Source organism: Canis lupus, chromosome 4 (genome assembly GCF_003254725.2).
Source record: "Canis lupus dingo isolate Sandy chromosome 4, ASM325472v2, whole genome shotgun sequence".
Lineage (NCBI taxonomy): Eukaryota > Metazoa > Chordata > Mammalia > Carnivora > Canidae > Canis > Canis lupus.
The window spans coordinates 5305773-5333469 of record NC_064246.1 but is presented as its reverse complement, the minus strand read 5'-3'; the positions used below and the strand labels follow the sequence as shown (position 1 = coordinate 5333469).

General features: G+C 49.1%; 1 protein-coding gene and 1 long non-coding RNA gene across 4 annotated transcripts; one reads left to right on the top strand and one right to left on the bottom strand.

Moving 5' to 3' along the window:
- The first annotated feature begins 9312 nt into the window (after window positions 1–9312).
- On the top strand, window positions 9313–18852 carry LOC112660782 (uncharacterized). 2 transcript variants are annotated; one of them, XR_007410091.1, is made up of 6 exons: window positions 9313–9378; window positions 9822–9884; window positions 10003–11435; window positions 11978–12224; window positions 12707–12886; window positions 14851–18852. It is a non-coding gene; the product is annotated as an uncharacterized LOC112660782 (long non-coding RNA). The 2 variants fall into 2 exon arrangements; XR_003137213.3 differs by having other exon boundaries at window positions 9323–9378; window positions 12707–12876.
- Window positions 16254–21817, bottom strand: IRF2BP2 (interferon regulatory factor 2 binding protein 2). 2 transcript variants are annotated; one of them, XM_025448483.3, is made up of 2 exons: window positions 20661–21817; window positions 16254–20016 (listed from the first exon to the last, which is right to left on the bottom strand). In XM_025448483.3, the coding sequence occupies exons 1-2, from the start codon at window positions 21676–21678 to the stop codon at window positions 19301–19303; spliced, it is 1734 nt and encodes a 577-aa protein (XP_025304268.3). In that variant the 5' UTR covers window positions 21679–21817; the 3' UTR covers window positions 16254–19300. The 2 variants fall into 2 exon arrangements, with proteins under 2 accessions (XP_025304268.3, XP_025304267.3); XM_025448482.3 differs by having other exon boundaries at window positions 20613–21815.
- Window positions 21818–27697: the final 5880 nt, after the last annotated feature.

The window sequence follows — 27697 nt, the reverse complement described above, 5'->3', positions numbered from 1 at the left end:
AGAACTTACAGAGGCTCGTGCGCAGGATTGACCTTTGCTCAGAAAAATTAGGAACATATTAATTAAGAAGCAGGTGACATGTCTTATTTGGGGAAAAAGGGCTTGCCATGGGGATTTTGTTGGCACTGACTGCTGCTGCTACTTATTTTCATTTCTGCTTGTTTTTTCTCCTTTTCCTTCCCCTTTGCCTTCATGTTCATCAACTCTCTCTCATGGACCAGCCCTTTTACTGTAGACTATGAGACTGCTAGATCTTAAAAAAAAATTGTTGTCAATCTAAAATCCTCAGTGCCTTAATGTATAGGATCCATATGATAAATGTTTGTCGAATGAATTAGTTCATGAAGTTTCTGGTACCTAGAATCCACAAAATCCCATCCCACCGAAGCCATGTACCTCCTTCTTTGTTCTTCACGCTTGAACACCTGCCTTGTAGGGTTTCAGCCTTAAAGCACTTTATCTATTGCTCTTCCCTGTTTTCCTGCTTCCTTCCACCTCTGCTCTGTCCTACTCAATTTTCTCGTGTCTTCTTAAAAGGGACTATCTGGCTTTTAAAACCCCCTCTTATGAAATAAAGTTCCATAATTATTAATTATAATCATTGGACATGATCATGTTTACTATAGCAAGAGGCAATCCACAGAGATGAATCAGTGGGAAATATGCCATTTAGGAAATGACCTCTATACATCCTATGAAAAAAAATCCAACATATTAATTGGAGATGAGATTGTGGGTGCATTTGTTATTAGAAACTCCAAAGGATATATATATATATATATATATATAATTATGTTTTAATTTAGAATACATTTTTAAAATCACCCTTGCCTTCCGGATCGAAGCTGCAGAGTCAAGAAGTCAAGATGGGTGTGGTTACTGATCTCTTCCCTAAAGCACTGCGTTGACTCTGAACACCACCCAGCACCTGCAAGGGGGCTGTCAGTGGACGCTAAAAAATAACGTCATACACCAGGATGTTGCACGTTGTTGCGCCGTACTGCCACTGCCACAGCAGGGCTAAGGACCCTACGGGAATGCCCCCTGATGAGCCCAGGTAAAATTCTGGGAGAGGAAATGAGAAAGAGTCCATAGGACATTTAGCTCCATGCAGAGACATTACATATTTTAAAGCTAATAATTTATGTTTTCTTTGCAATAGCAATTCCATATTTTATTCAGCATAGCAATCATCACAATTGATTCATAAAAGCAAAATTGCCTAATCAATGGACTAGAAATACAGTCACTGTGAATATAAATTCTTTCCTCTTCTAATGATCCCCAGCTAATCATTTCAGCTCTTCTGGCTCGTTTTCCTGATTAAACCAGGAGAATAAAGACAACAGGAACATGTGACTCCTACATTAGCAAACTAAGCATGAAGAATGAGAATGAATCAGTGGGTAAGCAAAGGGTTTGGTGGGATTTGTTTAATCCATTCCGTGGCACATCTAAACTAATTTTCCCCACACTGGCAGGGGCCCCCCAAAGTGTTATCTTTAAATGCTGAAAACCAATGGTAAGGGAAGAGAGGATTTAGGGTTAGAACGTCTGGATTTCAAAGGAGGCTTCACCGAGTAACTTTCAGCAAGTGGCGACTTTTCCTTGCCTCAGTGCTCTGTTCTGCCAAAGGGTTTCTGATGCTTTTGTTTCAAAGACCTCAGAGAAGCAAAAGGCTTTATAAATCACCCAGCACTGCATTAGTGTTCAGCAGAATAATTGTTTTTTTTTTTTCTGCACACCTTAAAAAGCTATGCCTGTTTACGTAGGCAGCATCCTTGTCTCATTCCAGCAACGTTTTCCTCCCCGTGTATCTCTCCCCAGCCCAGAATGATATCCAGGCACAACTCTGCTGAGTTTTTTTTTTTTTTTTTTTTTTCTGAAGTCTCAGGTCCAACTGGTGGCACTCTGTTTCATTCAACACCACATCGATGCATGTCTGCTCAAACGGTGGAAGATTCTCATCATCCAGTGACTGAAGGGAGTGCCAAGTGCACAGGGCCCAGCTGGGCTGGCCAACACGCACTCTCCATACACCGTAGGAGGAGAACGCTGCGCAGGAGGGATCGGTGGACTTTTCAGCCAGGGTGCAGCGCTACCCCTCCCCTGGCATTCCATGTGACATGCCTGTGCCAGTAATTACAGTGGCATCTTGGTAGAGAGGGAAGTGGCTCAGACAGAGGGAGGAAGGAGAGAGGCATTTTATAGCTAGTGAAGATCGAAGTCCTGCCACTTCAGGTTTTGTTTTGTTTCATTTTATAAAAACAAATTACAAGGGCACCTGGGTGACTCAGTGGGTTAAACGTCTGCCTTCAGCTCAGGTCATGATCCCCAGGTCCTGGGATTGAGCCCTGCATGGGGATCCCTGCTTAGTGGGGAGCCTGCCTCTCCCTCTTCCTCTGCCCCTCCCCTGCTCATGTGCACTCACAGGTTCTCTCTCTCTCTCTCTCTCAAATAAATAAAATCTTAGAAACAACAACAACAAATTCCAGGGGAGCCTGGGTGGCTGAGTCAGTTAAGTGTCTGACTCTTGACCTCAGCCCAGGTCTTCATCTGTGGGTGGTGAGTTCAAGCCCAGAGTTAGACTCCATGCTGGGTGTGGAGCCTAAAAAAAAAAAAAAAAAAAAAAAAAAATTACAGATCAGAATCTCGGAGGCAGCCCCCTCACCTGGGCTGTTCCAACATGTCTTCATGACACCTTCTTCCTACGTTCTCTGTCTGGGCCACGCCATCCCTGTCAGCAGAGCATGCATGAGTCACTCTCTTCAGTTTCCAGTGGCTCCCAGTGGCATCCCATAGTTGTAGAGCTGACTGCAGGGACATAAGGTCTGGGGACCACTTCCCTCAATTGCAGAGAGGCAGAACGAACTGGAACAAAGTCTGAAGAAGCGCACATCTACCAATCTACCAGCCTACCAGCCACCAACCGGCCTCCGCGCTGGACCAACTCTGCCAACATCAAGGCGGGAAGCACCCCTCCTTCGGGGCAGCTGTCCTCTCCTGGGATTAGGGCTGCTGCCTGTGACCTTACAGGAGGAGATGCTCAGCCCCAGGGCTCACCACTCCGTGGGCTGCAGTGTTGTGTGTGGCCTTGGGTAGAATGTACAGCAGCTCTATTTTGGGGCCTGATGCGGAGCGCTAGGGTTAGCTCCGGGCACCCCAACCCTCCGCCACTTGTTTTGCTGGGATCCATTCTACTCCAGACTCCAGGATCCGTCCCTATCTAGGTGGGAGTCAGGGCAAACCCATCCCCTACTCTGGGATTGGATAGGACAAAGTGGACCTAAGCCTATCAGAACAGACTATTCTCTTGGCCTCATGATGATGTCAGGACTGAGCCAATCAGAGAGAAGCTTGGTGCTCGCCCCCACCCTGCCCCGCCCCAGTTCTGGAAGGGATGTCCCGCTCTCTTGCCTCTTGGATGTGAAGAAGTGTGTCAGCCAGGTCACAAATACAAGGAAGCCTGCCTGAAGATAACATCAACACAGGGAGGGTAGAGCCAAGAGACCCAGGGAGACGTGGGCTCAAACCTGAAGTGAGTCCAACTTAAAGCTGGCCTGCCTGTGGATGTTTAGTTCCAAGAGCCAATGAGTGTGAGCCTATTTGAATAGGATTGCTTGTGACATTGCATTTGAAAGCATCATAACTGATAGAAGCAGCATGGCCTGGGGAGGCCCAGGGAGCAGGTCAGGGAACGTAGAAGGTGGCCCTGTCAGGTAAGCTTATGTGTCCATTCGGCTAGGCCATGCTGCACGGTTGTTTGGGCAAACACCGGTCTAGATGTTGCTGTAAAGATATGATTTAGATGTGTCTAACATTTAAATCAGTAGACTTTGAATAAAGCAGATTGCTCTCTGTAATGTGGGTGGGCCTTGTCCAATCAGTTGACCGCCTTAAAAGGAAAGACTGAGGTTTCCTGAAAGAGGGAATTCTCCTCAGGACTTGCAATGGAGAAGCCCTGCCTTGATTTTCCAGCCTACGGATTTCAGACTCCAGACTGCATCCCCAGCCCTTCTGTGGAATTCCAGCCTGCCACCCTGCTCCCACAATCACAGAAGCCAATTTATTAAAATCTCTCCGTCTGTCTATATATATATCTGTGTAAAATATATATCACAGAACTAATAGAGATACACGTGTGTGTTTGTGTGTGTGTGTGTGTGTATTGTTTCTCTGACCAATATGATGGCGTAAGACTTGCCCACTACGATGGGACAGGCACTGAGTTCAACTGATTTGGTGGCAAGGTGCACTTTGGGAGATGATGGCGGGGAGCCCTTAATTTTTGGGAGTATCAAGCACCACCTAGCAAGAGCAAGAGGTTGTCACCATGGAGCCCAGAGTCTCAGCAGGTAAGCACGGCATTATGACAGGGAACCTGGGGCAGAAAGCCATGCCCTAGGAGATGTTAGGAAAGAAACCAGGTGAGCAGCAGAGTTCTTACCATGCCCTGGGGCTTGAGATGGATCTCCTGCCCTCTAAGAGGCCTAGGCTGGAGAGCAGGATGACCAAGTAGAATCTCAGAGTAGGACCAAGGGAGAGCCCCTTGTGTGGACCTGGGCAGCATGGGCCAAGAAAGGGAGGGAGTAGCTGGAAGCTGTGACTGAGGGGCTGTGGAACCATCTGGAAACCTTCCCCAGGGGCAGCAATTCTGGGGCAGGGCAGGGCAGGAGACTCGGGGAGTCACATGGGAACTCAGTGACGCAAGGTGATCCTGGGACCAGGAGAGGCACTTGGGTGTCCTTCGTCCTGCCTGGATCAGCCTGAGGGACTGGGGCAGACGTGAGCCTTCTGGGTGAGACACCAGAGCCCAGGACAGAGGAGTTTCATGGTCTCCTCTCTGTAGCACCCCTTGCTCCCCCTGAAAGAGCGACCATGTCTTCCCAAACCTCCGACTTAGAGATACATTTATTGTGGCCCACAGGGAATAAAATAACCAGGCATAGCTCCCATATTTGTAATCCCATTGAGGCAAGACCCTCTTGGTTTCACACACTCCCTTGACCACACCTTATGTATTTTACTAGCAAGGGTACTGCCAGTCTCTTGTCAGCTCTGCCCAAAGGAATAAACCTGTGTTCAGACTTCTTTGTCCCCGTGGGGACTGGTGTGCAGGGCAGCCAATCCTCAGCTTCTCCCAGCCTTGTGGGGAGGAAGTCTGTGATTTTTCCCAGTGCCTTTGGCCTCTTGTCCCCTACCAGGGACCCCATGGCAAATCTGAGCATCCCATTTCTGCAAGGCCAAGTAGAAATGTGACCCGGTGGCTTCTAACAGCACCAAAGCCATGAGCAGCAGCTCCCAGGAAAGGCTGTGTCCTTGGGATGAGTTTGGGATCTGGGGGGAGCAGTCCTGGATCAATACTTTGCAGATGACCAGAGAACGGTTGTCCAGAGGTCAGTCTCTGTCTTGGTATTTCTGTAAATCCCATGTAAGGGGAAGGAAGTCCTAATTTTATGTAGGGTGGAGAAATCCCAGAGTAAGCACTGAAAGTATTTTTACATTGCCTTCGAGCCTACCTGGCATTTTCACAATCTTGATCACCATACCCAGTACTGCAGGGGTTAGCATCCCCTCCACGCCTGCCCTGCCCTGAGTGATACGCATATTTAGTTAATTGCAGGTAAAACTGGCCTTGGTCCTGGCTGCCAGAGACAGACAGATCCAGAACTGGAACACCACCAGGCCTCTTCATGCCAGCCTCTCTTCAGCTCCATGAACTTGGTGGTCCCCCGGAGCCAAGGATGGGCCACAGATCCCTGCAATGGGGCTGGGCAGAGGAGAGCCATACAGACTCCCAAGCAGAGCCCAAAGGGACAAAGAGCTGAAAACCCATTCCCACTGTAGGTGGTAGGGGAAGGTTCCATGCAGTGGGGTTTGGATAGAGAACTCTGGAGGTGGGGGGGGGGGTGCAAAAAATATTTATTTTAAAAAGACAGAAGCGGATGCCTGGGTGACTCAGTGGTTGAGCGTCTGCCTTCAACTTAGGTCTTGGTCACAGGGTCCTGGGATCGAGTCCTACATCAGGCTCCCTGCAGAGTGCTTGCCTCTCCCTCTGCCTATATCTCTGTCTCTCTCTCTGTGTCTCTCATGAATAAATAAACAATAATTAAATTAATTAATTAATTAAAATACATAAGAAAGAAGCAATGGAATATAATCAATGCAATGTGTAAGTGGCTATAAGGGAGATCAGATGAACTATTCATAGATTCAGAAACCAATTACCAATTGATCCATTTAATCTGAGCATTATTTTGACCATGGATTAGTCATAACCACATTGCATCAAATATTTAATCCACTGCTTTAAATGGGCATTTCACGAAGGCCTATCAGAGAGATCCTGCCCACAGAAGGCCCCTGGGGAAGCCCGGAGTGGTAAGGTCTCGGGCGTCGGGTGAGGGAAGAGAAGATGACTGGGTGCCCCCCACCCCATCCTCTGATGCTTCCAGTTCTGGAATAAAGAACTAGACTGCAGGTTTATCACGTGAGCCCCAAGGAGACTTGATGTGCCACTGCACTTAGCCCTCACCATCAACTTGAGAAGTAGGTGCTGTTCTGTCCCCATCCTACAGACAGGGAGGCTGAGGTTAAAGACATCATCACCCGGACTTCTCCAAGGGCACGGCCAGGCAGTCGTGAAGCCAGGCTCTGCACCAAGGCAGTTGTGCCTTTGACCACTTCACGCTGTTCTTAGCAAAGTCTTTCGATAAAGGAACCACCTTGACCAGCTCCGAAGGCCCCGTGGGGAGCCGTTCGGTGAGCCAGGCTGCTGCACATCCTTCTTGCCGGCGTCCCTCCGCCCTGCCGCACTCCTCTCTCCTCCCGGGTCAGGAGAAGGTGGAGGGCCAGCCACACCCTCTTTGGGTTCAGCCATTGGAATCCATTCCCACAATTGCTGTGGGCCACCCGGAGGGAGACTGTCACCACCCGGCCCCAAGGAGAACCTGCTTCCTGTCCACTTCCTCCTGCTTTACCTGAACCCCCTAGCTCCCACCCCTGTAAAAGCATCGCAGGCTACATCACCCGTCTGATTCACACTCTGGTGCGGCTTGTTAGCAGATGTCCCTGATCTTCTCTTCCCGGTTTTGCTGATCCAAGTCTGTGTGGACCCTCTTGCCGGGGTAAATGGTTTCTGTAGGATCCCGGTGCCTGCTTACCGTCCCAAGATCCATTTGAATGAGCTGAGTTCTGTTCCTTCTCCCCACTCCTTCTGGGAAGCCCTCCCCTGTGGCTGGCCCCTCTCAGTTTCCTCCTCCGTGCAGCCCTCCTGGTGTTCTCCCTCCAGCTGAATGAAGATTCAGATTCCACTGAATCTACCAAATACATTTTTATGATTCTTATCTTACTGTTTACTATTTCACACCATACTTCTCTCATAAGATTAGAGACTAAATTTATTCCTTTAACAAATATTTACTGAGAACATTCACATGCCACGCACTATTATGCCACAGGGAGATGCTTTGCCCTGCCTTGTAGGGTTTACACTCTCAGGAATGCAGGGGTTGAGGATTGGGGGGAGACAAAAAGTTATAAACCAGCAGATATATACAATGTCTGATGGGGAACAGTGCCAAGGGGAAGAATCAAAGAGGGACCAGGACTCAAGAACGGGGGGTAGGCTGGGATGATTATTTTATATAGGGTATAAGCTGAATAATGACGCCCGCAAAGCTGTTTGTGTCCTTAACACCTGGAACCTACATATATGGGATGTTACTTGGTAGAGAGACTTTGCACATTGGATTAAAGTTAAGCATTTTGAGGTGATCAGAGTATCCCGAACCACTCAGCTGAGCCCAGTGTAATTCTAAGAGTCTTTATAAGAGGGAGGCAGGAAGCAAGGTGAGGACAGAAGCAAGGTGAGTGGTGGCAGGAAGGGGTCACAAGCTGAGGAATATGCATGGGCTCCAGATGCTGGAGAGGGCAAAGAAACAGGTTCTTATCTGAAGTCCCCAGAGAGAACCAGTCCTGTCAATGTCTTCACCTTCTGACATCCAGAACTCTAAGATTTGTGGTAATTGGTAACAGCAGCAACAGGAACACTGGGCCAGAGACTTGAAGGGAGTGAAGGCATGAGCTATGTGTACACCTTGGAAGACCATTCTGGACAGAGAACAAATGCAAGGGCCCTGAGACAGGAGTCTGCTCAGCAAGATCTGAGAAGTAGCGGGGAAGACAGTGTGGTTGAAGGGGAGTGAGGGGGGATCCAAGCCAGGTCTGAAGGCCAGCAGAAGACTTTGCATTTGACTCTAAATGAGATAGGAAAGTATGGCAGGGGGTTGAGTGAGGAAGAAACATGATCAGGCCAATATTTTAAAGATTTATTCCGGCTGCCGAATTGAGAATCGATAGCAGAGAAGAAGGCCAAAGGTTGGAAGAACAGTTCAGAAGCTTCTGCATTGCTTCAGACAAACAATGATGACAGTTTTGACCAGGTGGCAAGAGGTGATCAGATCCATGACTACGTTTTTGAAGGGAGAGCCAAGAGGATTTGCTGAGAGATTGGATGGAAGGTGTGTGAGAAACATAGCACTGCGAGGTCTATGACCCAAGCAACTAGGAAACCTGCCATTTAGTAAGATAAGGAAGCCTGAGAGGAGGGGATTTGGGGGCTGGGATGTGCAAGACTTGGGGCAGGACATCAGTCAGCGTATAAATACTATTTTGAAACCATGATGCTGGACAAGATTACTGAGAGTAAATGGACAGAGAGAAAACCCATCGGAGGACTGAGCCCAAGTCCAAGCTGTCAATTTACTGGGGGGGGGGGGGGGTGTTGAAGAAAGGGCTTTCCAGAAGCCAACTGAAGACGAAGGTTTTTAACAACTATCTGACTCCAGCCCAGAGCCCAGCACCACCAGGTGACGTGCTCACATTCACCAAGCACCTCATTCGTGCTGGGCACCAGGGTACGGGTGTTACACACCCTCAGCATTTGATCCCCTCAGCAACACAAGGTAAGTCATATCCTTAACCCATTTCACAGATAATTAAGTTAAGGTCAGAGGGTTAAAGACTAGGTTAAAAAGAGGTGGAGCGGGGGCTAAAGCTCAAAAGCCTGCATTAGGTCCAGGAGCTAGGTGGTGGGGGGAGGAAGTGAACCAATGAGGGGATGCAAGCAGGGCTACACCCCCATAGGAGGTGATTCTCCTCCTGGGGGACTTTTCCTCTTGATCTCTCAACGCTTGCCTGTGCCATCTCCCTTCTTTCTTCAGTGCTTGCAATTTGTCCTCCTCCACGAAGAGCTCCAACTCTACTCATTCCATCGAAGCCCCCAACCTCTCTGCCAACACACAGCTGAGTGACCCCCTGGCTCAGTCTGGTCACAGCTGACACTCCACTCAGGCAAGGGGTGTCGTGGAGACTCGGGTGAGTTCTTTCCAGGGCCATAGATGTGTGGGGTTCAGGAGCTCCCAAAGGCTTACTTCTGGGGGTAAAGACCCACGTGCAGAGAAGTGTGATATGCAAGAAAATGAAACTTTTTTTTTCTTTTTTACAAATTTAACATTTTTACTGAGGTTAAAAAAAAAATCAGTGGTGTGCTTTTCTTTTTCAACAGACATCTTTTTTTCATTGATTATTTTAAAAGCCACAATACGCTCCAACGTGTCCTCCCCCTCCGCCTCCCCACCTCACCAGGAGGCAAATACTACCCCTGCCTTTAGAGCCATCTGGGTGGGGACTTGGGTGAGCCAGTTTGGTGGTTTATGGGGTAGCTGGCCCTTCAGTACATAAGTCTGAACATAGAAACTTTTAAGAGAAGTATTTGTTTCCTTCATCTGTGGTCCGTATCTTTATTTTATTTCCAATAGAACTATACATCCCCCAAGGTGATGCTACCTTCAGGAATCCTCAGCTGTTAGGCTTTACACTGGGTGAGTGTCCTAGGTACAGGATTCTAGCCAGAGGGACGATGCATCTTCTATGATGACAGCAGGGGGAGCCCCTTCTCTCCAGTGTTTCAAGGCTGTTTTCTGTTTCCCCCTTTGATAGGATAACCAAGAATCTGTATTTTTAGTGGTACACATTCACTGCGCTCAAGTCACTAGCTGGTATCATACACACCCAGTGCTTTCTCACGTCTGGCTGATAGATGAAACTCAAAAAGCTGTCATTGAGACAGTCCAGTTTGATCTCTGTGCCCCTACTAAGGTAAATATATGGTAATTTAATAATGATGATGATGATGATGATGATGATTGTAGACAGAAGCACAAAACTTAATTGAATTACTTGAAACGGCCACACAAAGCCCAAGGGCATCTGGAGATTTCCTGACCTATATTCCAGTGTCATGTATCTGGCTCAGAACTGGACAGTCCCGAGACATGTTCTCATAAAGCCTCTCAAAGATCTTTGTGAAGGGGCCAAGCAGGTGATTCAAGTGCTGCCTTGTCAAGAGCGACAGTCACAGGAAAAAAAGCAAAACCAGCTTCCTAGGAACCCAGATGCAACCGGAGAAGCCTTCTGAGTTCCTTGATAAAATATATAAGAAGAGGACTGCTTTGTAGGAGTTCATCCGGAGCCGCTCAAATGTTTTTGTGCCTGATGTCTGGAAAGAAATATACGTCGGCGAAGGAAGGCTTTTGCTAGACTCGTGCCTAGGTATTCTCAAGCCTGGAGCACGGCTTTATTTTCTTTTATTTTTTTTAGGTTCCCATCCGTCAACTGCAATCACTTTTAAACAATGACTAAAACTATGAACACAGTCCACAGTGAGGCTCCTCAGCCCCCACTCCAAGGCTGGGAACAAATGGCATTTCAGTGTCATTTTTTTTTTTTTTTTTAAAGAATGGGGGCCACGCTTCTTGCATTTTTTTGAGATGTTACTGCAGAGTATTAGATTTAATAATTAACAAAAATGAGAAGTGAACGAATCGCGCGGCACCTCAAGAGCCCAGTGCTACTCTGATGGGAGAAAAAAAACTGCTGTTCTAATTGAAGGAAAGGTTTCTCTATAAAATAAAGCAACTCCCTGTTAGGCAGTCCGTCGTTACAGTACTGTATTTGACTGTAGTACCCATATGGGCATGTCCTGAGGTCCGCTTAGTAAACACATTTTTCCTGGACACGCACGGTGCATCGGTGTGCTTGCCCCAAAGACAGATGCCCCTTAAATATGAGTGTTTACTCCACCAGCATGGAACATTTGCCTTATTTTAGCCACAGTCTTAAAAAAAAAAAAAAAAAAAAAAAGGCAGCATCATGATTTCCAAAAAGGGAGTGACATTTGGGGCAGCTCTTGTCATGCGCCCTCCCCAGCTTAGCAGATCCGCCCAGGACAGCCGCGCCGCGCGTCAGGGACCCTCGCGGCGGCGGCCAAGGCCCTTGCTGACGCGCGGCCGGTCTTTTCTGGGCAGCGGGGGGCTCGCCACACCCCGCCCCCGGCCGGAGCCAGACCTTTACTTTATTTGGTTCACTACGCGGTAACCAGCGCGGAGCGCGCCGCCGGGGACGCACGCGGGCCGGGGCGCGCGCACAGCCCTCGCGGGCACGCGGGCGGGGGCGGGGGCGGGGCGCGGGCGGGGGCGGGCGGGGCGGGGCGGGGCGGGGGCGCGGGGGGGCGCGGCTCCTCGCTAATTACAGGCGCGCGGCCGGCTCGCTGGCGGGAGCGGGGGCGGGGGGGCGGGGGGGCGGGAGCGGGGGCCGGAGCGGGAGCGGGGGCCGGAGCGGGAGCCGGAGCGGGGGCGGGAGCCGGAGCGGGAGCGGGGCGCAGCCGCCGCCGCCCGGGGCCGGTCCCTCGTCCCCGCTCCACGTGCGCCGCGCCGCCTGCCCGGGCACAAGTTCTGGAATAAATAAACACGGGCGCGGCGTGAGTCAGGGTGCCGCGCTGGAGACCGCAGCGAGGTCTCCTCGGGGGCGCAGGCCCTGACGCAGGCTGCCGGAGGGGCAGGGCGCCTCCTCCCCTTTCCTTCCCCTCCAGTAAACACGGCTTGGCAGCGCTGGCGGCTGTTTTCTTTCTTTGCAGAAACGCCACCGTGAGCCACAATCAAAAAAAAAAAAAAAAAAAAGTAAAAAAAAGAAAAAGCTACCATTTGACGATTCTGATCTGGCCCCGATGTTTTCCAACGGCCTCTGGGTTTGTAAGAAGATACGGAGGTCCCGAAGCCCCTTTCCTGCGTGACGGTTGCAGGCTGCGCGTAAAGAGTTTCTCGCGTGCAAGCCCTGAGGACTCCGGACCGTGTTCCCGTGCTGGAGTCCTACCGAGCTTCCAGGTAAAAGTTCTAGAAAGAGGCTCAGTCCTCCACGTGAGAATTTAGCCCTAACTGCACTTTCCGAACTCGTGCCAGGAAACCACCGCGTGCTTGCCTTTCCTCCCCCAGGGCTCGTAATTAAGCGCACTGACATCCCTTCCCTATCTGTGGAATTGTCCTTAAGCTCCAAGAAAGCTGGGCCCTAGACGCTCAGCTGTTCAAAGCCTAGAGTGATATGCCTACTTACTAGGTGTCAAGTAAGAACGGTGACAACCCATATGGTGCTTATTAAGAGAAGAGTATTCCAAAACTTCTTTAATGACTGTGACCTTCCTGTGAAATTCTGATTTCAGATGTATATGGGTTACAATAAATCTTTATCTTTTATCGAAAAAAAAAAAAAAAAGCTAATGGGTTGGCTGTTGGGAGGCAGAAATAACAGAACGGAGGTAAGAGGCTTTTAGACTGGGCTAAGGCTCAGGACGCCTGTTTCTATTTTGCAGCACACATAGTCTCTCTCTCAGGCTTTGGAGAACACGAGAGGCCCCAAACCAAGACTGTGCAACAAAATGCTGATTGATCCAGACCCAGACCATCCCTACTCCTACAATTCACTTTTCTGCAGAACTCTTACTGGTGTGGCTAGTACTTCAAAATCATACAATGAAAGAAGGTAAACCTCGGTAAATCTGAAGCTCTTTTAATAAACTCTTATGACACATTAAACTTACTTTTAATAAACTCTATACCTTAAAATAAATTTAGGGAATGCCTGGGTGGCTCAGGGCATGATCCTGGGGTCCTGGGATCGAGTTCCACATTGGTTCTGTGAGGAGCCTGCTTCTCCCTCTGTCTGTGTCTCTCATGAATAGATAAATACAATTTTTAAAAAATAAATTAAGGCCCTGAGTTCTGATGAAATGCTTCTGAACTTATTTTTTCCAAAATAGCCACATTTACAGTTCAAAGTATCCGATTTGAACTCATGGTAAAGAGATTTTCCAAAAGGCAGAGAAATATGCAATGATCCAAATATTTATCTGCTGAACTTGCTACCTGAGTACCTACACAACAAAATGTGACTCCTTGGTTGTGCATGATGCCTGTCCCCTCATGTGCATCCTAATGTCAACTGGTAGTAGTGACATAAAGAATGACATAGGGGCACCTGAGAGGTTCAGTCCGCTAAGCTTCTGCCCTTGGCTCGGGTCACGATCCTGGGGTCCTGGGATCAAGTCCCAAGTTGGGCTCCGAGCTCAGTGGAGAGCCTGCTTCTCCTGCTTCTCCCCACTTGTGCTCTCTCGCTATCTCTGCCTCTCTCTCTCTCTCTCACATAAATAAACAACACCTTAAAAAAAAAAAAAGTGAAATAGTCATTGGTTAAAAAAAAAAGAATGAAATAGTCATTGCTAAGTAAGAGTGATTAAGTGATGGGATCTACAGATTATGTAACAGTTCATTTTCCCCAAGATGCAAACTATATTTAAAAATATTCAAGTAGGACATTATTACTCTATATAGGATGCCTTATCTCAGCAACAAGGCCTTCTGAATTGCTGGAAAAGACTCTTCGATTATGCAATCCAACTTCTAAAGTCCATTCAAAAGACGAGATCAACCAGTGCATCGATGCTTCCAATTTAAAGTAGGAATCCTGTAGTCTTTTATCCAGACCTTGTCTGACCTAAAAGAAAATCACCTCCTAGAGGATTTTCATGGCTGACTTTGTGATAAACTTGATGTGCACTGAAGACTCATTTTACTAAGACTTTGAGTTTTAAAGAGCTACATTTCTTTCAAAGCATTATTTAAGTCTCTATTATAGAAGAAATTGTTTATCACCATTCTAAAAAGTTTGTTCTATTAAGATTTTACTCAGTTGTTTCGCAGAACCAAAATAAAAGAGTAGCTTTAAGACGAATATCCACATGATTCTAAAATTGATTTTGCCTATAGCATACTTTCTTGCCCTAATACCTTTTCTGTAGCTTGTAAGGGTTGTTTTATGCTGCTTAGTGCCATACCGAAGCACCCAGTATTCTGTGATAAAGATCAGTGCAAATACAGATTCTGTACTCTATCACTTAAAAAAAATACATTATCTCTCAATTTTAAAAAGGGAAGCTGTTTTAAAATCAAGCATGTGAAGTTGTACTGACACAGGGAAGGAGCAGGCAACAGCAGACTAATGGGTTAAAACAAAATCCACTGTTAAATTAGGTACGAATTAGTTAACAGTAAATAGGGATGGTGTGGATATCCCTCATTAAGGATTTATCTGGGGATTATTAGAGAAATCCACAGATAATCCACAAATCAGTCACTTTCTACCTTCAAACCTCTGAATTTACAAATTGATTTTTTGTATATTTTTGTGCCTTTGAAATTACTGCCTGGGGTTCCTAACTGGAGGAAAAATGTAGGCTATCAACAGAAACAACCATGAAGGCTCTAGATTACTGATAATCTGGGAAGCCACATGGTAATTTCTATTTGATCATAATCAGTACTGTTGCTGTTAGAGGCCCAGCCAGTAGCACTGAAAGAGTTAAATAGCATCCCCCACCCCACCTCTCACTTCTAGAACCCCAGATGATGAAGTAGGTAAATATGTATTCCATTCATTGGTTTCTTTGGTCTGTGACAGAGGGAAGGCGTGTCTTCTCACACTGTTCCCTATGAAGAAAAGGCGAGCAAATGAGGGTGACTCAGGACTTCTAGTGGCCTACACGCGACTGAACATTTTTCTGAATGATTCCACGTATACACTTTGGAATTAGGAAGAGAAACATTTTACTCTTCACTAACCAAATAAAACTGTCTATAAATCATATGCAAAACAACTTTGAGTAACGAGGGACTTAAGTCTAGGAATTGAAGAGTTCTGTATTTTCCCTTTAACTTTTTCCCTCCTTTGGGAAATAAACAAAGACATCTGCCACATCAAGAGTCTGTTTTTTTTTTTTTTTTTTTTTTTTAAACTGGAAACTGAATGCAATCCTTAAGGTTTACTTTGGGAAGAGATTTTGAAATCTTAATAAATGACTTTTGCAAGCTGCAGTCTTTTAAATTTTCCTAAAAATAAAATTTAGCATTCTTAAGTTTAAAAAAGTGGGCAGTTCGACATTTCTTTTAACCTGATTACTAAATGAAACATCGTGTTGTATATCATAAGCTATAATTAACTTATTAAGAATACAGTTTCTTGAAAACTGCCTTAAGCAGGCTACTAGTAAAAAAAAATTGACACACACGTAGCGATGGGTCCCCCAAGTTCCCAGACCACCCCTGCTGAAAATATATTGTTACACATTAACTGTTACTGTTTAATTTAAAACACATAGTCTGTGTGTACCCTATCCTGAGTCTTTGTCAGGTCCACAACTTCCTTTCTAGAAGTCGGCCAAGCCACTGATCAATAAAATGAGTAAAGGCTGCAAAACATCTAGGAACTGTCTTACGATGTCTTGCAAATGCGTCCTGGTGCTTTGCACGTCTTCTTATTTATAAATTTGCGTTTCGGGACATCGAGAAACCTTACACCTGGCTTTCGCCCTGACTTTATTCCAAAACTTTCCAAAAGGTAGGCTGCTTTCCCTCTTTTGTCTTCCACACATTTCACACAGCTCAACATGGCTGTTTCATTCCAAAGCTTTCCAGAGAGCAGCTCCGAGTCTCGATAGCCTTTGCAGCGTTGTCAGGATCTTTTCCGTCCAGTCTACAATTGCAGAGTGGCTGGCTCTACTGCAAGTTGAAAAATAAACAAGTGCTTTCTAGCTGTACTTTGTTCAGCTCTTCTCTTTATCTGTTTCCCTTATCCAGCTGCCCTTTCCCCCAGTCCCTAGCACTTTTATTTTTTTCCTTCCCCCCCCCCCCCCCAACCATCAGTTGCCTTTTTGTTCTGTGTCTTTTATCTCCTGTTCTTCTCCTGCTGTTCCAGGCAAACCCCAACCCCAAACCCACACATCCTTTGGTCACGTTGCCATTAGTGATTAAAACAATAGCCATTCTGAGCTTACTTTAAAAAATTAAAAAAGGCCTCAGAAAATGTTCAGTGCTGCCAATTTTATTTTTATTTAATGCTAAAAGTTAAAGAAAAAAAAAAGTACTGTAAATCTGACAAATGACAGAATGCAGGTGATTTTTCCATAGCGTGATTTTAAAATATAATAATGTTGGTATCTGAGATTACACTCACTTCAGCTGACATGAGTTTCATCATATATAGAAAAAGTATCACCTTCAACTTAAAAAAAAAAAGTAAAGGTTAAAAGGTGGCACACTTTAAAAATACTTGGTGGCCAAGGAAAGGTATATAGTAAAAGTTGTAAACCGTGTGAACGTTCTCATAACTTTTAATGTGAGGCCACATGAAAGACAGTACATCTGTTAAATTCTGTAAGTTGTTAAAGCAAAAAAGGGAAAGCTTCAACACCCCATCCCCTAATATTTTGAGTATGAAAAGCACAGCTGAAATATTTAGGATCTGAAATCTGATACTGCCCACGTACAGTAAGTAGCTTTCTGACATTTTTATCCAGCTGTGGAGAATCTCTGCACTGTCATCAGGTACAACCAAAGATCAAGCCCATGTCCCAGCGTTAACTTTTTAACTTAAGAGAATGCCAGAAAAATAACCCAGATCAACATTTTACAGCTGCAAGCCTTCCACGAAGGCCACCCAAGGGCCAGGTGGATTCATGCAGACCTCCTTTTTTTTAATGGGAGCAACCTCAATTCTCAGCCCTTTAAAGCTATTCCTGTTCTCCCCCCCTCCCTCCCTAAACACCAGCACAGAGAAACCGTAGGTTGTCTTTTCCACAGCTGGATAGACTTATTCAAAACAGCAGGATGGTTCTTTGTTAATCTTTTTTTGGCAAGCTTATCTGTATTAAGATTGCAAAGCATACAGATAGCTACCACAAATTAGGTCAAATAACTGATCAACTTGCAAAATCTATGAGGTCAAATTCCAGTTTATAATAAAGTGCTTAGATACACATTTATATAACAAACCGTAATTGTTGAATTCTTTACAAATGTCTTTATGGGCGTGTAAAATCGACTCTGTGTTTCTGCATGTGTGCATTTACATAAGAGAAACCAGTCTGATCTGAGTCATAGATGCGCCAATTAAAAAAAAAAAAAGTGTAACAACAAACTGGTTAATCATGCAAGTCTGTTTGTAATATAACAATGACCGGTAACATGAATTTGCACAGCATTAATAATAAGTGCACTCATTAAAAACACACACAAAAAAATACTGTATTTGGTGCAGTATCTGATTTTCAAGTGTTAATAACTCGACCATTAAAAAATATTTGAGCAATTTAAAAAAGACAAAAACGTAACTAAAAAAGAATCCAAAGAGGATAATAATCTCTATCTTCAAATTAGAATAGAAGCTAGGTCGTAAACAATACACTTAAGTTGTAGACCTTGAAGCCATGATTCAGCCTAATTATAGGGCCAAGTTACAAACACCTGAACATAAAAGGATATAAAATAGTGTTCCTGTCAATGTTAAATTGTAACAGCACAAAAGAAAAACCAGTATCATTGTGAGACAACTATTTCTAATAACAGATGATTTATTGGTTTAAAAAAAATCATTTTACTGATGCAAAATAGTGATCAAAGAAATTAGTTTACAAAAGGTTTCTAAGAATAGTTTGAGAGGTGGGGCGCCTGCCTATTATTAAAACCCTTTCTTTAATTTTCACTAGTTTATCATTTTTTTTTTTTTTTCCAGAAGAACAGTATTATTCACTTGGTATTTCAAACACACATAAGAAGGAAATTACAGGTTTCCTCCACCCCCATCTGGGCTGTCACTGATATGCCCACGGGCAGTCCTGGCAGCACCATGCGCCGTTACTGTCATTGTACCATACTGTATTTAGCACTCACTAGAAACAGGGTGTAGGTGATAGTACCAACAGCAATAGCACTACAGGTAAATGATAAAAACAAAACAAAACACAAAACAGAAATGAAACCAATCCCACAATCTCCAAGTTCACCTGAACTGTAACTTCTCTTGCAACTCTTTTCAAAGGAAAAGACACCACCAACAACAAACAGAGCTCTAGGGTGTTTAAAAAGATAAAGTGGCGCTGCAGAGCCAGGCTCTGTTCAAAGATGGCAGTGCCATCTTGTACACACCACCATCCATTATCACCGCCTTCAGTCACTGAATTGTGTATTATGTAACCAACTAGCATGCAGCATTGTAATCTTACAACTGATCACGTGGTCAGTGAACAGTGGTCAACTTTGCCTTTAAAAAAAAAAAAAAAAATCCCCCCCCCCCCCCCAAACCACACAGTCCTGAAAATCTCTCAGCAGCAACTCTCAGGCAGTCAATACCCCAACAACTGAACTTTCAGAACAAAATAGATAAAAGATTCAAAATCTATTTTCCTACTACTCTGAGAGGACAATGTTTTGGGGTAAACTTGGTGATATTTCTCAGTGGCATGCCACCCACTTCACAACAGTGCCCCCTTGGCTCCTTCCCTTTCCTTCTCCACCAACTGGCCTCCAGCCTGAGAAAGGGGCCAGCATTAAGGAATAACAGACAGTAAGGCAATCTTACAATGTCAGAAAATGTATTTGGCTTTTTTTTTTTTTCTTTTTAAAAGAAGTGCATACAAATACAGCTAGAAGCATTTCGGATTTGCCAAGTGCTCTAAAAAAGCAGCGCAAGTCACAGCCTACATTGAACGGTAACTGTCACCAGGATAATAAAGCACAAAGATATGCTAATAACATTAACAAAAGAAGAAAATGCCTTTATAAGTACATACCTTTTGTCGTCAAAAAAAAAATATAGAAACACAATGTATTCAAAAAAAAATCAAAATTATACAGCCATGTTTATGAAGTCTACATTTCCCTTGTCTTGGATATATATATATATATATATATATGCACATATATATATATATATATATGAGTGTGTGTGTGTATATATATGTATATATGTATATATACATATATATATATATATATATATATATATATGGAGATATATACACAATTCAAGCAGTTTTAGTTAAGGGTAATCATTGGGTTTTTCTGAAACCGGAAAGTCACGAGTCTCTCTCTTTTTTCACTTTCACATCTCCAGCAAGGATGGTTGCAATTTCCCCTTGCATAAAGGCCCAGGGGACATTGGAGCCCACAAGAGGGCATTTTTCCCCACTGGGACAATAGACCTCTCCACTAGCTCCCTGCTGTTTGATGCTTTGTCTGGAGCAAGGGAAGCAGAACTTGTGCGAAGGGACAGACGGGCACTGCACAAAGTGGGTGTCCTCCAGCCGCTCGTGGCAGAGGGTGCAGCATAGAGGGGCGCTGGCTGCCAGAGAAGAGTCTGGGAGGCTGGCAGGGTGCACTGGCTCCAGTCCTCCTGTGTTGCCTGCCCCCTGGCCCCCCACCTCTCTGGGGCCTAGCCTTCTTTGGTTCATAGAGGACGGAGAGGGTGGACTGCTGCTATTCCTCCTGGTGGTGGAGTGAACCTGGTTGGCATCTTTTGAGGCATGACTGCCCCCTGCATTGTCTGCTACTAAGATCAGGGCTGCCATGGGCGACTGGCCGTTCTGAGCCGCTTCAGGCGGTGTGGTCCGGTTGGAATGAGGTGAGGCAGTGGGTGGTGGTGGAGACACAAAAGAGGATGTAGGAGTAATGGGGATCTTGAGCCCTTCGGTGGGTGTGGACAGCCATGGCTGTGCCTCTCCATTGATCTTAGGGGGGCCGACTTCACCTTCTGGTTCTGGCGAAGGCTTTCTCTTCCTTGCTGTTCTGGCAACTGAGAAGGGGGAGAAAAGAAAACAGTAAACGGATGTGCACTGAAAAGGACCTTTCTTTCACGAACACAAAACAAGATCCGCTAAAGAATTTCTATTCTCCCCAAGCCCCTATATAAAAATCTCACTCAGGAGTTTCAAGTGCACGTGCAACTCCCAACACTTAGGACTCACGGGGCTCTCAGGCAGTATTTGAAAATAAGCCACAGAACGCAGCACCGCAGTGACAGCCTGTTTTTACACATGCACGCACGCACGTCCGCCCCGTACCTACACGTGGAACCCGCGCATTCAATTGCTAACGGCCCCCAGCAAGGTAAAGGGTGGCTGGTGCCCTCCCGCTCCCACCCAAGAATGTGCTGGGAAAGGAAAACCCTGTGTCAGTGCCTATCAGCCCAGTCTGACTCATCTCTGTTATGCTGCTTCAGCACATGAACACGTTGCCACTAAGCACTGGTTCCGCCTCGGGCAGATCAGGAAGTTGGGTGTTTGTTGTTTCTGGGCTGGGGTTGAGCGGCGAATGGCAAGAGCACCCCCTCCGCTGTTCCGCTCCCCCGCTCGCCCCCTAGGTCCCCTCGCACTCCGCAGCCGCCCCTACCTGCTTTAGACCCGTTGGCCCCGTTGGCCTCGAAACCCAACAACCTGCCTGCAGTCAGGGCCGGCTCCTTCTTAAACTTGCTCTCGAAGGGCCCCGAGTGGCCGTGCTGGTGCAGCGCCAGCAGCGTGTCTCGCACGGTCTTGGGCCTGTTGACCCAGTCCTGCTCCCCGGGCCCGCGGCCTTTGCCCGCGCCCTCGGCTCCCAGCTCGGTGGCCCCGGCCGCGCCGGCCAGGCCGTCGGCGGCGCCGCGGTGCGAGGGCGGCGGCGGCGGCGGCGGCGGCTGCTTCTCCTTGGCCACCGCCTCGCGCGGCTCGTGCTCCGCGGCCGCGCTGCTCGACACGGACGCCGGCCGCTTGTGCGAGCTCAGTTCGGCGGGCTGCGCCGAGCCCAGGCCGGCGGCCGCGGCCCCGGACACGGCGGCCAGCGAGGCGGCGGCGCGGCCGCTGAGGCCGAGCGCGGCGGGCAGCGGCGTGGCCGAGCCGTTCATGAGCGGCACCAGGGTGGGCGGCACGGCGTGGCCGCGCCGCGGGTTCGGGCTCTGGCGGTTCAGCTCCGGGGGCTCCTCCAGCTTGGAGAAGCCGTTGGGCACCAGGATGCCGTTCACGGGCGGCGGCTGCGGCGTCGGCGGCTGGGCCAGGCCCGCGGCCGGGCGGCTGCCGCCGAAGTCGGAGGCGAGGCGCGGGGGCCGCTCGGCGGCGGCCGCCAGCGGGTAGCGCTCCAGCGCCTGCGGGGCGCGCGGGGCGGCCTCGGGGCCGCCGTGGCCCAGCTGCTGCTGCTGCTGCTGCTGCAGGAGGATGTCCTTGGCCGACAGCGGCGGCGGCTTGGCGGCGGCGGGGGCCGCGGCGCCGGGCGGGGAGCGGCCCTCCGGGAAGCAGCCGTGCGCCCGCTTGAGCTGCCGCGCGGTCTCGATGACGAACTCGACGCGGTCGGCGCCCTCGTAGTTGACGCAGCCGCGGCACACGGGCTCGGTGAAGTCCCAGATCATGGCCCAGGGCATGCGGGGCAGGTCACACAGGTAGCACGACTGCCGCCGGGAAGCGGCCGCCACCGCCACCGCCGCGGCCATGTCCGAGGAGCCCGCGGCGCTGGAGGTGGAGGCGGAGGAGGAGGCGGAGGCGGAGGCGGAGGAGGGGGCGCCGCCGCTCCCCGCCGGCACCACGCGCGCCCTCCGCCCCCCCCAACCCCGCGTCTCTCCCACCAGCGGCGGCGGCGGCCGCAGAGGCGGCGGCGGCGGCGGCAAAGCCCGCGAAGGCTCGGCGCCCGCGCAGCGCCCCCGGGGCACGAGGGGCGGCGGGCGCGGGGCGAGGGGCTGCAGCCGCGGCAGCACGTCCCCCCGGCCGGCTCGGGCGCGGGCGCTGGCGGGCGGCGGCGCGGCGCGGCGCGGCGGGCGCGGCGGCGGCGGCGGCGGCGGCGGCGGCGGCGGCGGCGGGAGCTCGGCCGGGGCCGCGGCCGGCCTCCAGACCGGAGCGAAGACGGGCCGCGCGGGCGCGGGGGAGCGCAGCAGGTCGCGGCGGCGGCCGGCGCGGAGTGCAGGGCGGGGGGCGGGGAGGCCGGGGGGGCGGGGGGCGGGGGGCGGCCGCCGGGGCAGGCTCAGCCCGAGCGGCGGGTCATGCCGCGCCGAGGCAGCGGCCGGACGGCGTGGAGCACGGGCGCGGCGCGGGCCCCGGGTCGCTCCGCTGTTCCCTCACAGCTCCTGGCGTCGCCGCTCTCCAGCACCCGCGTCAGCGCCCAGCCCGCCTCAGCTCCGCCGCCACCGTCGCTGCTGCTGCTGCTGCCGCCGCGGCCGCTCCACTTCTACAGACTTGATTCTTCGACAGCCTCGCACCGCGCCTGCGCGGGCCCCCTCCCCTCGCGCGCGCGGGCGCGGGCGCGGGCGCGGGCGCGGGCGCGCGCCCGTCCTCCCCCGCGCTCGCGCCCTCCCCCGCCCCCTCCTGCCCTGCGCAGGGAGAACGGGCGCTGCCGGGAGAGCCGGCTCCGCGCCGCCCGCCCCGCCAGCCGTGTCCCCGGCGGCTCACTTCCCTGCGGCCGCTCGGCTGCCTCCACTACTCGGTCACCCTCCCTGCCCTCCGGAACGTTTGGGCCGAACGCGGCTTCCCGCTCGTGTTTCTAAGAGCAAGGCCGCTCTGATTCGGGGCCGTCGGCCTCTTGAGGATGGGGATTTTCAATCTAGCGTGGTTCACAGTTTTGGTGCTTTTAAGGAGTTACACTCGAGCGCCACGAAGCGCTTTCACACTCGCACCGGCCTGGGAAAGGACACACGCGCCGGCGCTGCCCTCCAGCTTTACTAGCAGAGGCGGCTGGCCCTGCCCACGCCTGGGAGCGCGTGCACACGCCGCTCGGCGGACCCCCCGCCCCCACGGCGGGCACCGAGGCCTCCCGGCGGCGCCGGCCGACCCGACCGCCCTAGGGAGAACCGCGCGGCGGGCGCGTGACGTGGGCGCGGAGCCGCGGGCCCGCGTGCGCCGCCGCCGCCCAGTGCGCACGCTCCGCGCGGACGTGACTCGGCGCGGCTGGCCCGGGCTGCCTCACTGAAGGAACGCGCGCTCCGGGGATCCGGGGGTCCGGGGGTCCGGGGGTCCGGGGATCCGGGGTCTACGGCCAGCGCGGCCGCGTCACTGCGCAGCTCCGCCCCCTCCGCCGGCCGTGGGCCTCCAGGCCCCGCCCCCGGGGCCGAGCTCGGAGCCGCGGGGGCGCGGGGCGCGGGCGCCGGGTCCCCGCCGGCCGTGGCGGTGGCGGTGGCGGTGGCGGTGGCGGTGGCGGTGGCCGCAGGGGCGCGGGGCTGAGCCGTCGGCGGAAGTCCCCGGCGCCGCTGGGGGGCGGGACGGACGGCGCGGCCCGGGCCGGCGGGGGCTCGGCCGGCGGGGGCTCACCCGGCTGGCGCGAAGGCGGGGTCGCTCTGCCACGGCCCGCGGCCGCAGGCGGCGCCCAGACTGAAGTGAGCGCCCGAGCTTCACACTTTTATCGGGAGGAGGAGCTGGTGTGTGTTATGGTAAATCACTCCTGGCTGGTCCTTAGTCTTCCTAGTAGACGCGGGCTTAGTCACTCCCGTTTGGGGACCAGACACTTCAGCTCGGTAAGGGCGGCCCTTTGGAGTTTCCTTTGTTGGAAAACAGGCCCACATCTCTCCCAGAGACTGGAAGGGGCTGGTTAAGTGTGGGAAGAGCAGGGTACTAATTATATTATCTTTCCTACAACTGGATTGGTAGGTTGGAGAGAGAGAAAAAAAATCCTGCTGACGTTTCCCTCTAGTTGTTGCTATTGAAAATGCCAGGTTGCTTCAAAGGATTAACCACAAGGAAGAGGAAAAACACCCTCAGAGAAACAGTGGAGGGAGCTGCCTAAAGCACATGAAGAAACCTGTTGGAAAGTGGCACAGAAAACGTAATGCCAGACCTAAATGTGTTCACAGGCCAACCCTGCATGTCTTCTCTTGGGGATTTCCAGAGAAGGTGTACTTGCCATAAAGGTCTCCCCATCTGTTCCGGGGTCTTGCTTGCCGTTGCAATCCTGCCTCAGCCTCTTCTTGCTGGGAGAGTTGGGCCTGCCCAGATACCCTCCCTGCCGGTGGGCTTGGGCACTCCTCGTGGTACCTGCTGTCTGGAACCTCTTTTAGGACCCTGTGCCTCTGGTCACTCTCCGTGGAGACCCTGGGCCGCTCATTGTAGCACATGACTTCCCAGGCCACTGCCCAGAGTGGGCAAGGTCCCGCCTTTGCGCTGCAGAGAGATGAGCCATCTGAACACCCCCGAGAGATGGCCCCCACTAGGCAATGACTGGAACATTTAAACCGCCACCACCACCACCCTGTGTTGGAGCCATGGCCTAATTATACTCATTTACCTGCAAGCTGGTACTGTATGTAATGCCCTCAAGGGAAAGCCTGCCGTTCCATCCCAAAATAGAAATTCTGAGATACAAATTCTGCCTCGAGAGGGACTAAGGAAGGATTTTTGTAGAACAGAGCTTTTCTTCTCCAAATGAAGGGCATTTCCTTTTTATTTTACACTAGGACCTGAATGTCGAAACCATGTTGTTGTAACTTCCCTAATGAAATGCCTGCTGGAGAATGGAAAGGCTATTTTAGTTCTGGTCTCTCTTGCCATAAAAGGCTCCGGAATCAAGGGGGTTAAGGCTGGCCCTGGAACCGGGGCAGCTATTCCTTATATTGTATCAAAAGTCTTTCATGCTGCCTGGCCTTTCATGTAGCTCTGAAGCAGCTTTATCGATCTATGCTAAGTAAACATAGCTTTGTTTTCGTCTTCCACCCTCCGCCCTCCCTCCCGGCACAGACTGGAGTTGGATCCCTTCCAAAGCGGCTGCTGCAGCAGCTCCAGCCGCCTCCTCCACACACAGAAGCAGGGTTTCTAGAGTGAGGCAATGCGTCTGCAATTCGCAGAGACAAGGCAGGAATTGTAATTGTAGTTCATCATGTGATGACTTATGAAAGAGGAAGTTGGTATGTTTTAGTCACGTAGACCCTGCCCTCTTGCTTAAGGCTGCAGGTCCTTTGAGAAGAGCATTATGATAATCTTTGCCATCCAGAGTCAAGGTTACCAGGTTGGCTGGCTGCAGGGTGCTCCTGTACATTCGGACATGGACAGGGCAGGTGGATGCTGCATGACGGGTTGGTGGGGCAGTGGCTTGAGGCTGGCTTTTAACCAGAACACTGAAGTGCTGCAATTTGGTCTTAAGAACTAAAGGAAATATTCTTTGGGGAACACTTCTGCTGAGGTTAGATGAAGCAACAGTCCTTTCTAGCTCTAATTTCTAAGATTTTTTTTTTTTAAAGTAAAAACCACAGTTGAGCAAAAGGAAAGCCGCTCTGTATGATACCATCAAAAAGAAGGAATAAGGGAAGTGATCAGTTGTTAAGACCAAGGGAGCAGTTCCAGGTGAAAGCTCAATGGATGGAGCAAATCTGAACTCCCCGCACTGAGATTTACATGGGCTTCCACTGCGTGAGCATTAAACATCTCAAATCGGAATCTGGTCCCCGGAGCTTACTCCAGTCGAGATGCTCTTGTTAACACACCACAGCCCTGTCCTGACAGTCCACAGGGCAGTGTAAAAAAAGTGGTTCCTTCCAGAGGACCCTGAGGGAACTCAGCCCTGAGAACACGCAGCTGGGGGAGGGTTGCATCTGTGTGCTGTCCACGAGGTGGTATTCCTAGAGACTGCTGAGTTCATGCACTTCACCCTATACCCACATGTGGACTCACAGCCTTCATTCTTTAGAGTGCAGTTTCTATTAATAGCATGATGTTGCAACCATACTAGAGCTTCTTAAACTCTGACCCTGGCATATTTGAAGGAGAAAAAAAAAAAAAAAAAAAAAACGCCAAACGCAGCCGTGTGTCACTTGGATTTTTGTGAATAACATCCTTAGCTCCTTGTACTTGAGCAAAACTGCCATAAGACTGGAAGAGCACATGTGCTGCTCAGGGCTTTTCTACTTAAAAAAAAAAAATTATGAATATGTACTTGAACATACTTGTTTAATGAATACATCTATACATGATATGGAGAGTCCTGACATAAATGAACCTTCTGTAGTAGATAGGAAAGCCCTTCTTCTAAGTAATAGCATTTTATGAGACAGTTCTACTGGTTTTCAAATTGCAATACACTTTTTTAGAAATACTTTCCCTCTGTTTGACCTCTTCCTGTAGCCTGCCTCCCCTGTGCACAGAAAGCGTTCGGATATTAAAGAGACTTTTGCATGTGGAGGAGATAAACTCTCTGTGGAGGGTCTAAGAATCAGGCCAAATAAAATCACAGGAGCCCTTAATCACCCACATATTATACACAGAAGCTGTTAGTCACCAGCCTATGTATAAACATATGTATAGGTCCCCATTTAGAGTAAAAATTAGGGTCTTGATGTAGGCTAACTACTTACTGTGTCAGTATTTAAAGAGCTAAGTGAAAAATACAGACAAAGGAGAGATTGAGGTCACACACTCGCTCAGTCTGCAAGGAAATTTGTAGGAGAACTGGAAGGGATTCAACAGCCATTTGCTGCCAGAACCCTCCTATTGACTTTTTGGAAAGAGTATGATGAAATGTACTTTTCTGGAAAAACGTCTGAATGCGGGTTTAACCGATATTTAAGACACTCACCAAAATCTTTTAAAAGATATCACTAGGAAGATGCTAACAAAATAGTGAACTAACTTCAAGGACAATGTTTGAAAATACTAAGATGGTAAATTTTCTTTTCATTAGCTTATCTACTTAAAATGTGACTTTCCTGCATACACATTCAATAGTAAGGGACCGAAAAAAATGGAAGATGTTACAATTCTAAAAGGTTAAGGATAATATGGTCACTTGGTGTTTATTTATATCTTTCATCTGGATATTCAAATAAAGATATTTCAACCATAAATTCTGTTATCTGGTCATCCTTTCCCAGAAATGAAAACCTAAGGTATTGAAATATTAAGTGATATGCCTACAGTAAATTAAAGGGGAGCATCAGAACTGAAATCCAGGTATGAGTCCTGTTGTCTAATGATATAGTCTAGAAGATTCTACTTTCATTTTGAATTTAAAAGAAAATCATGTAAGCACAGTGTAGAAACCTAGCAAGAGAGTGTTAACATTTGTGAATGTTAACAAAAAGAATGTTAAGATGTGCCAATCTCTGTCTATATTTATAGGAAAAAAAGCAATTCTAGGGTAGTTCACGGGACATGCAGTCCAAAGAAAAGTAAACAATCACAATAGATAGAGGGAGATGGTAGAGATGAGAGACAGTTGCCACCACGCCATGGCTGGTATGGGACTCCTTAAATGGCAAGCTATTTTGCACTGGTCTTTATAAACCTTAAATTGAAATCGATGTTGGTGGTAGGATAAGAGATTTCCATTCTGGGATTTAGCTGGGTGAGAATATGGTTTGGGCAATCACCAAATTGGAATACTGCACCTTCAGCTCCATATGATGTGTTTCCTTAAGAACAAAAAGGAAAATCTCATGAAATCATTTAATTCCTGTTATAGGATTCCAATCCTGGCTACTTTGCACTCAGACAAATACATATAAGGCGCTTGTGGGCCCTGAAAAGAAAAAAAAAAAAAAA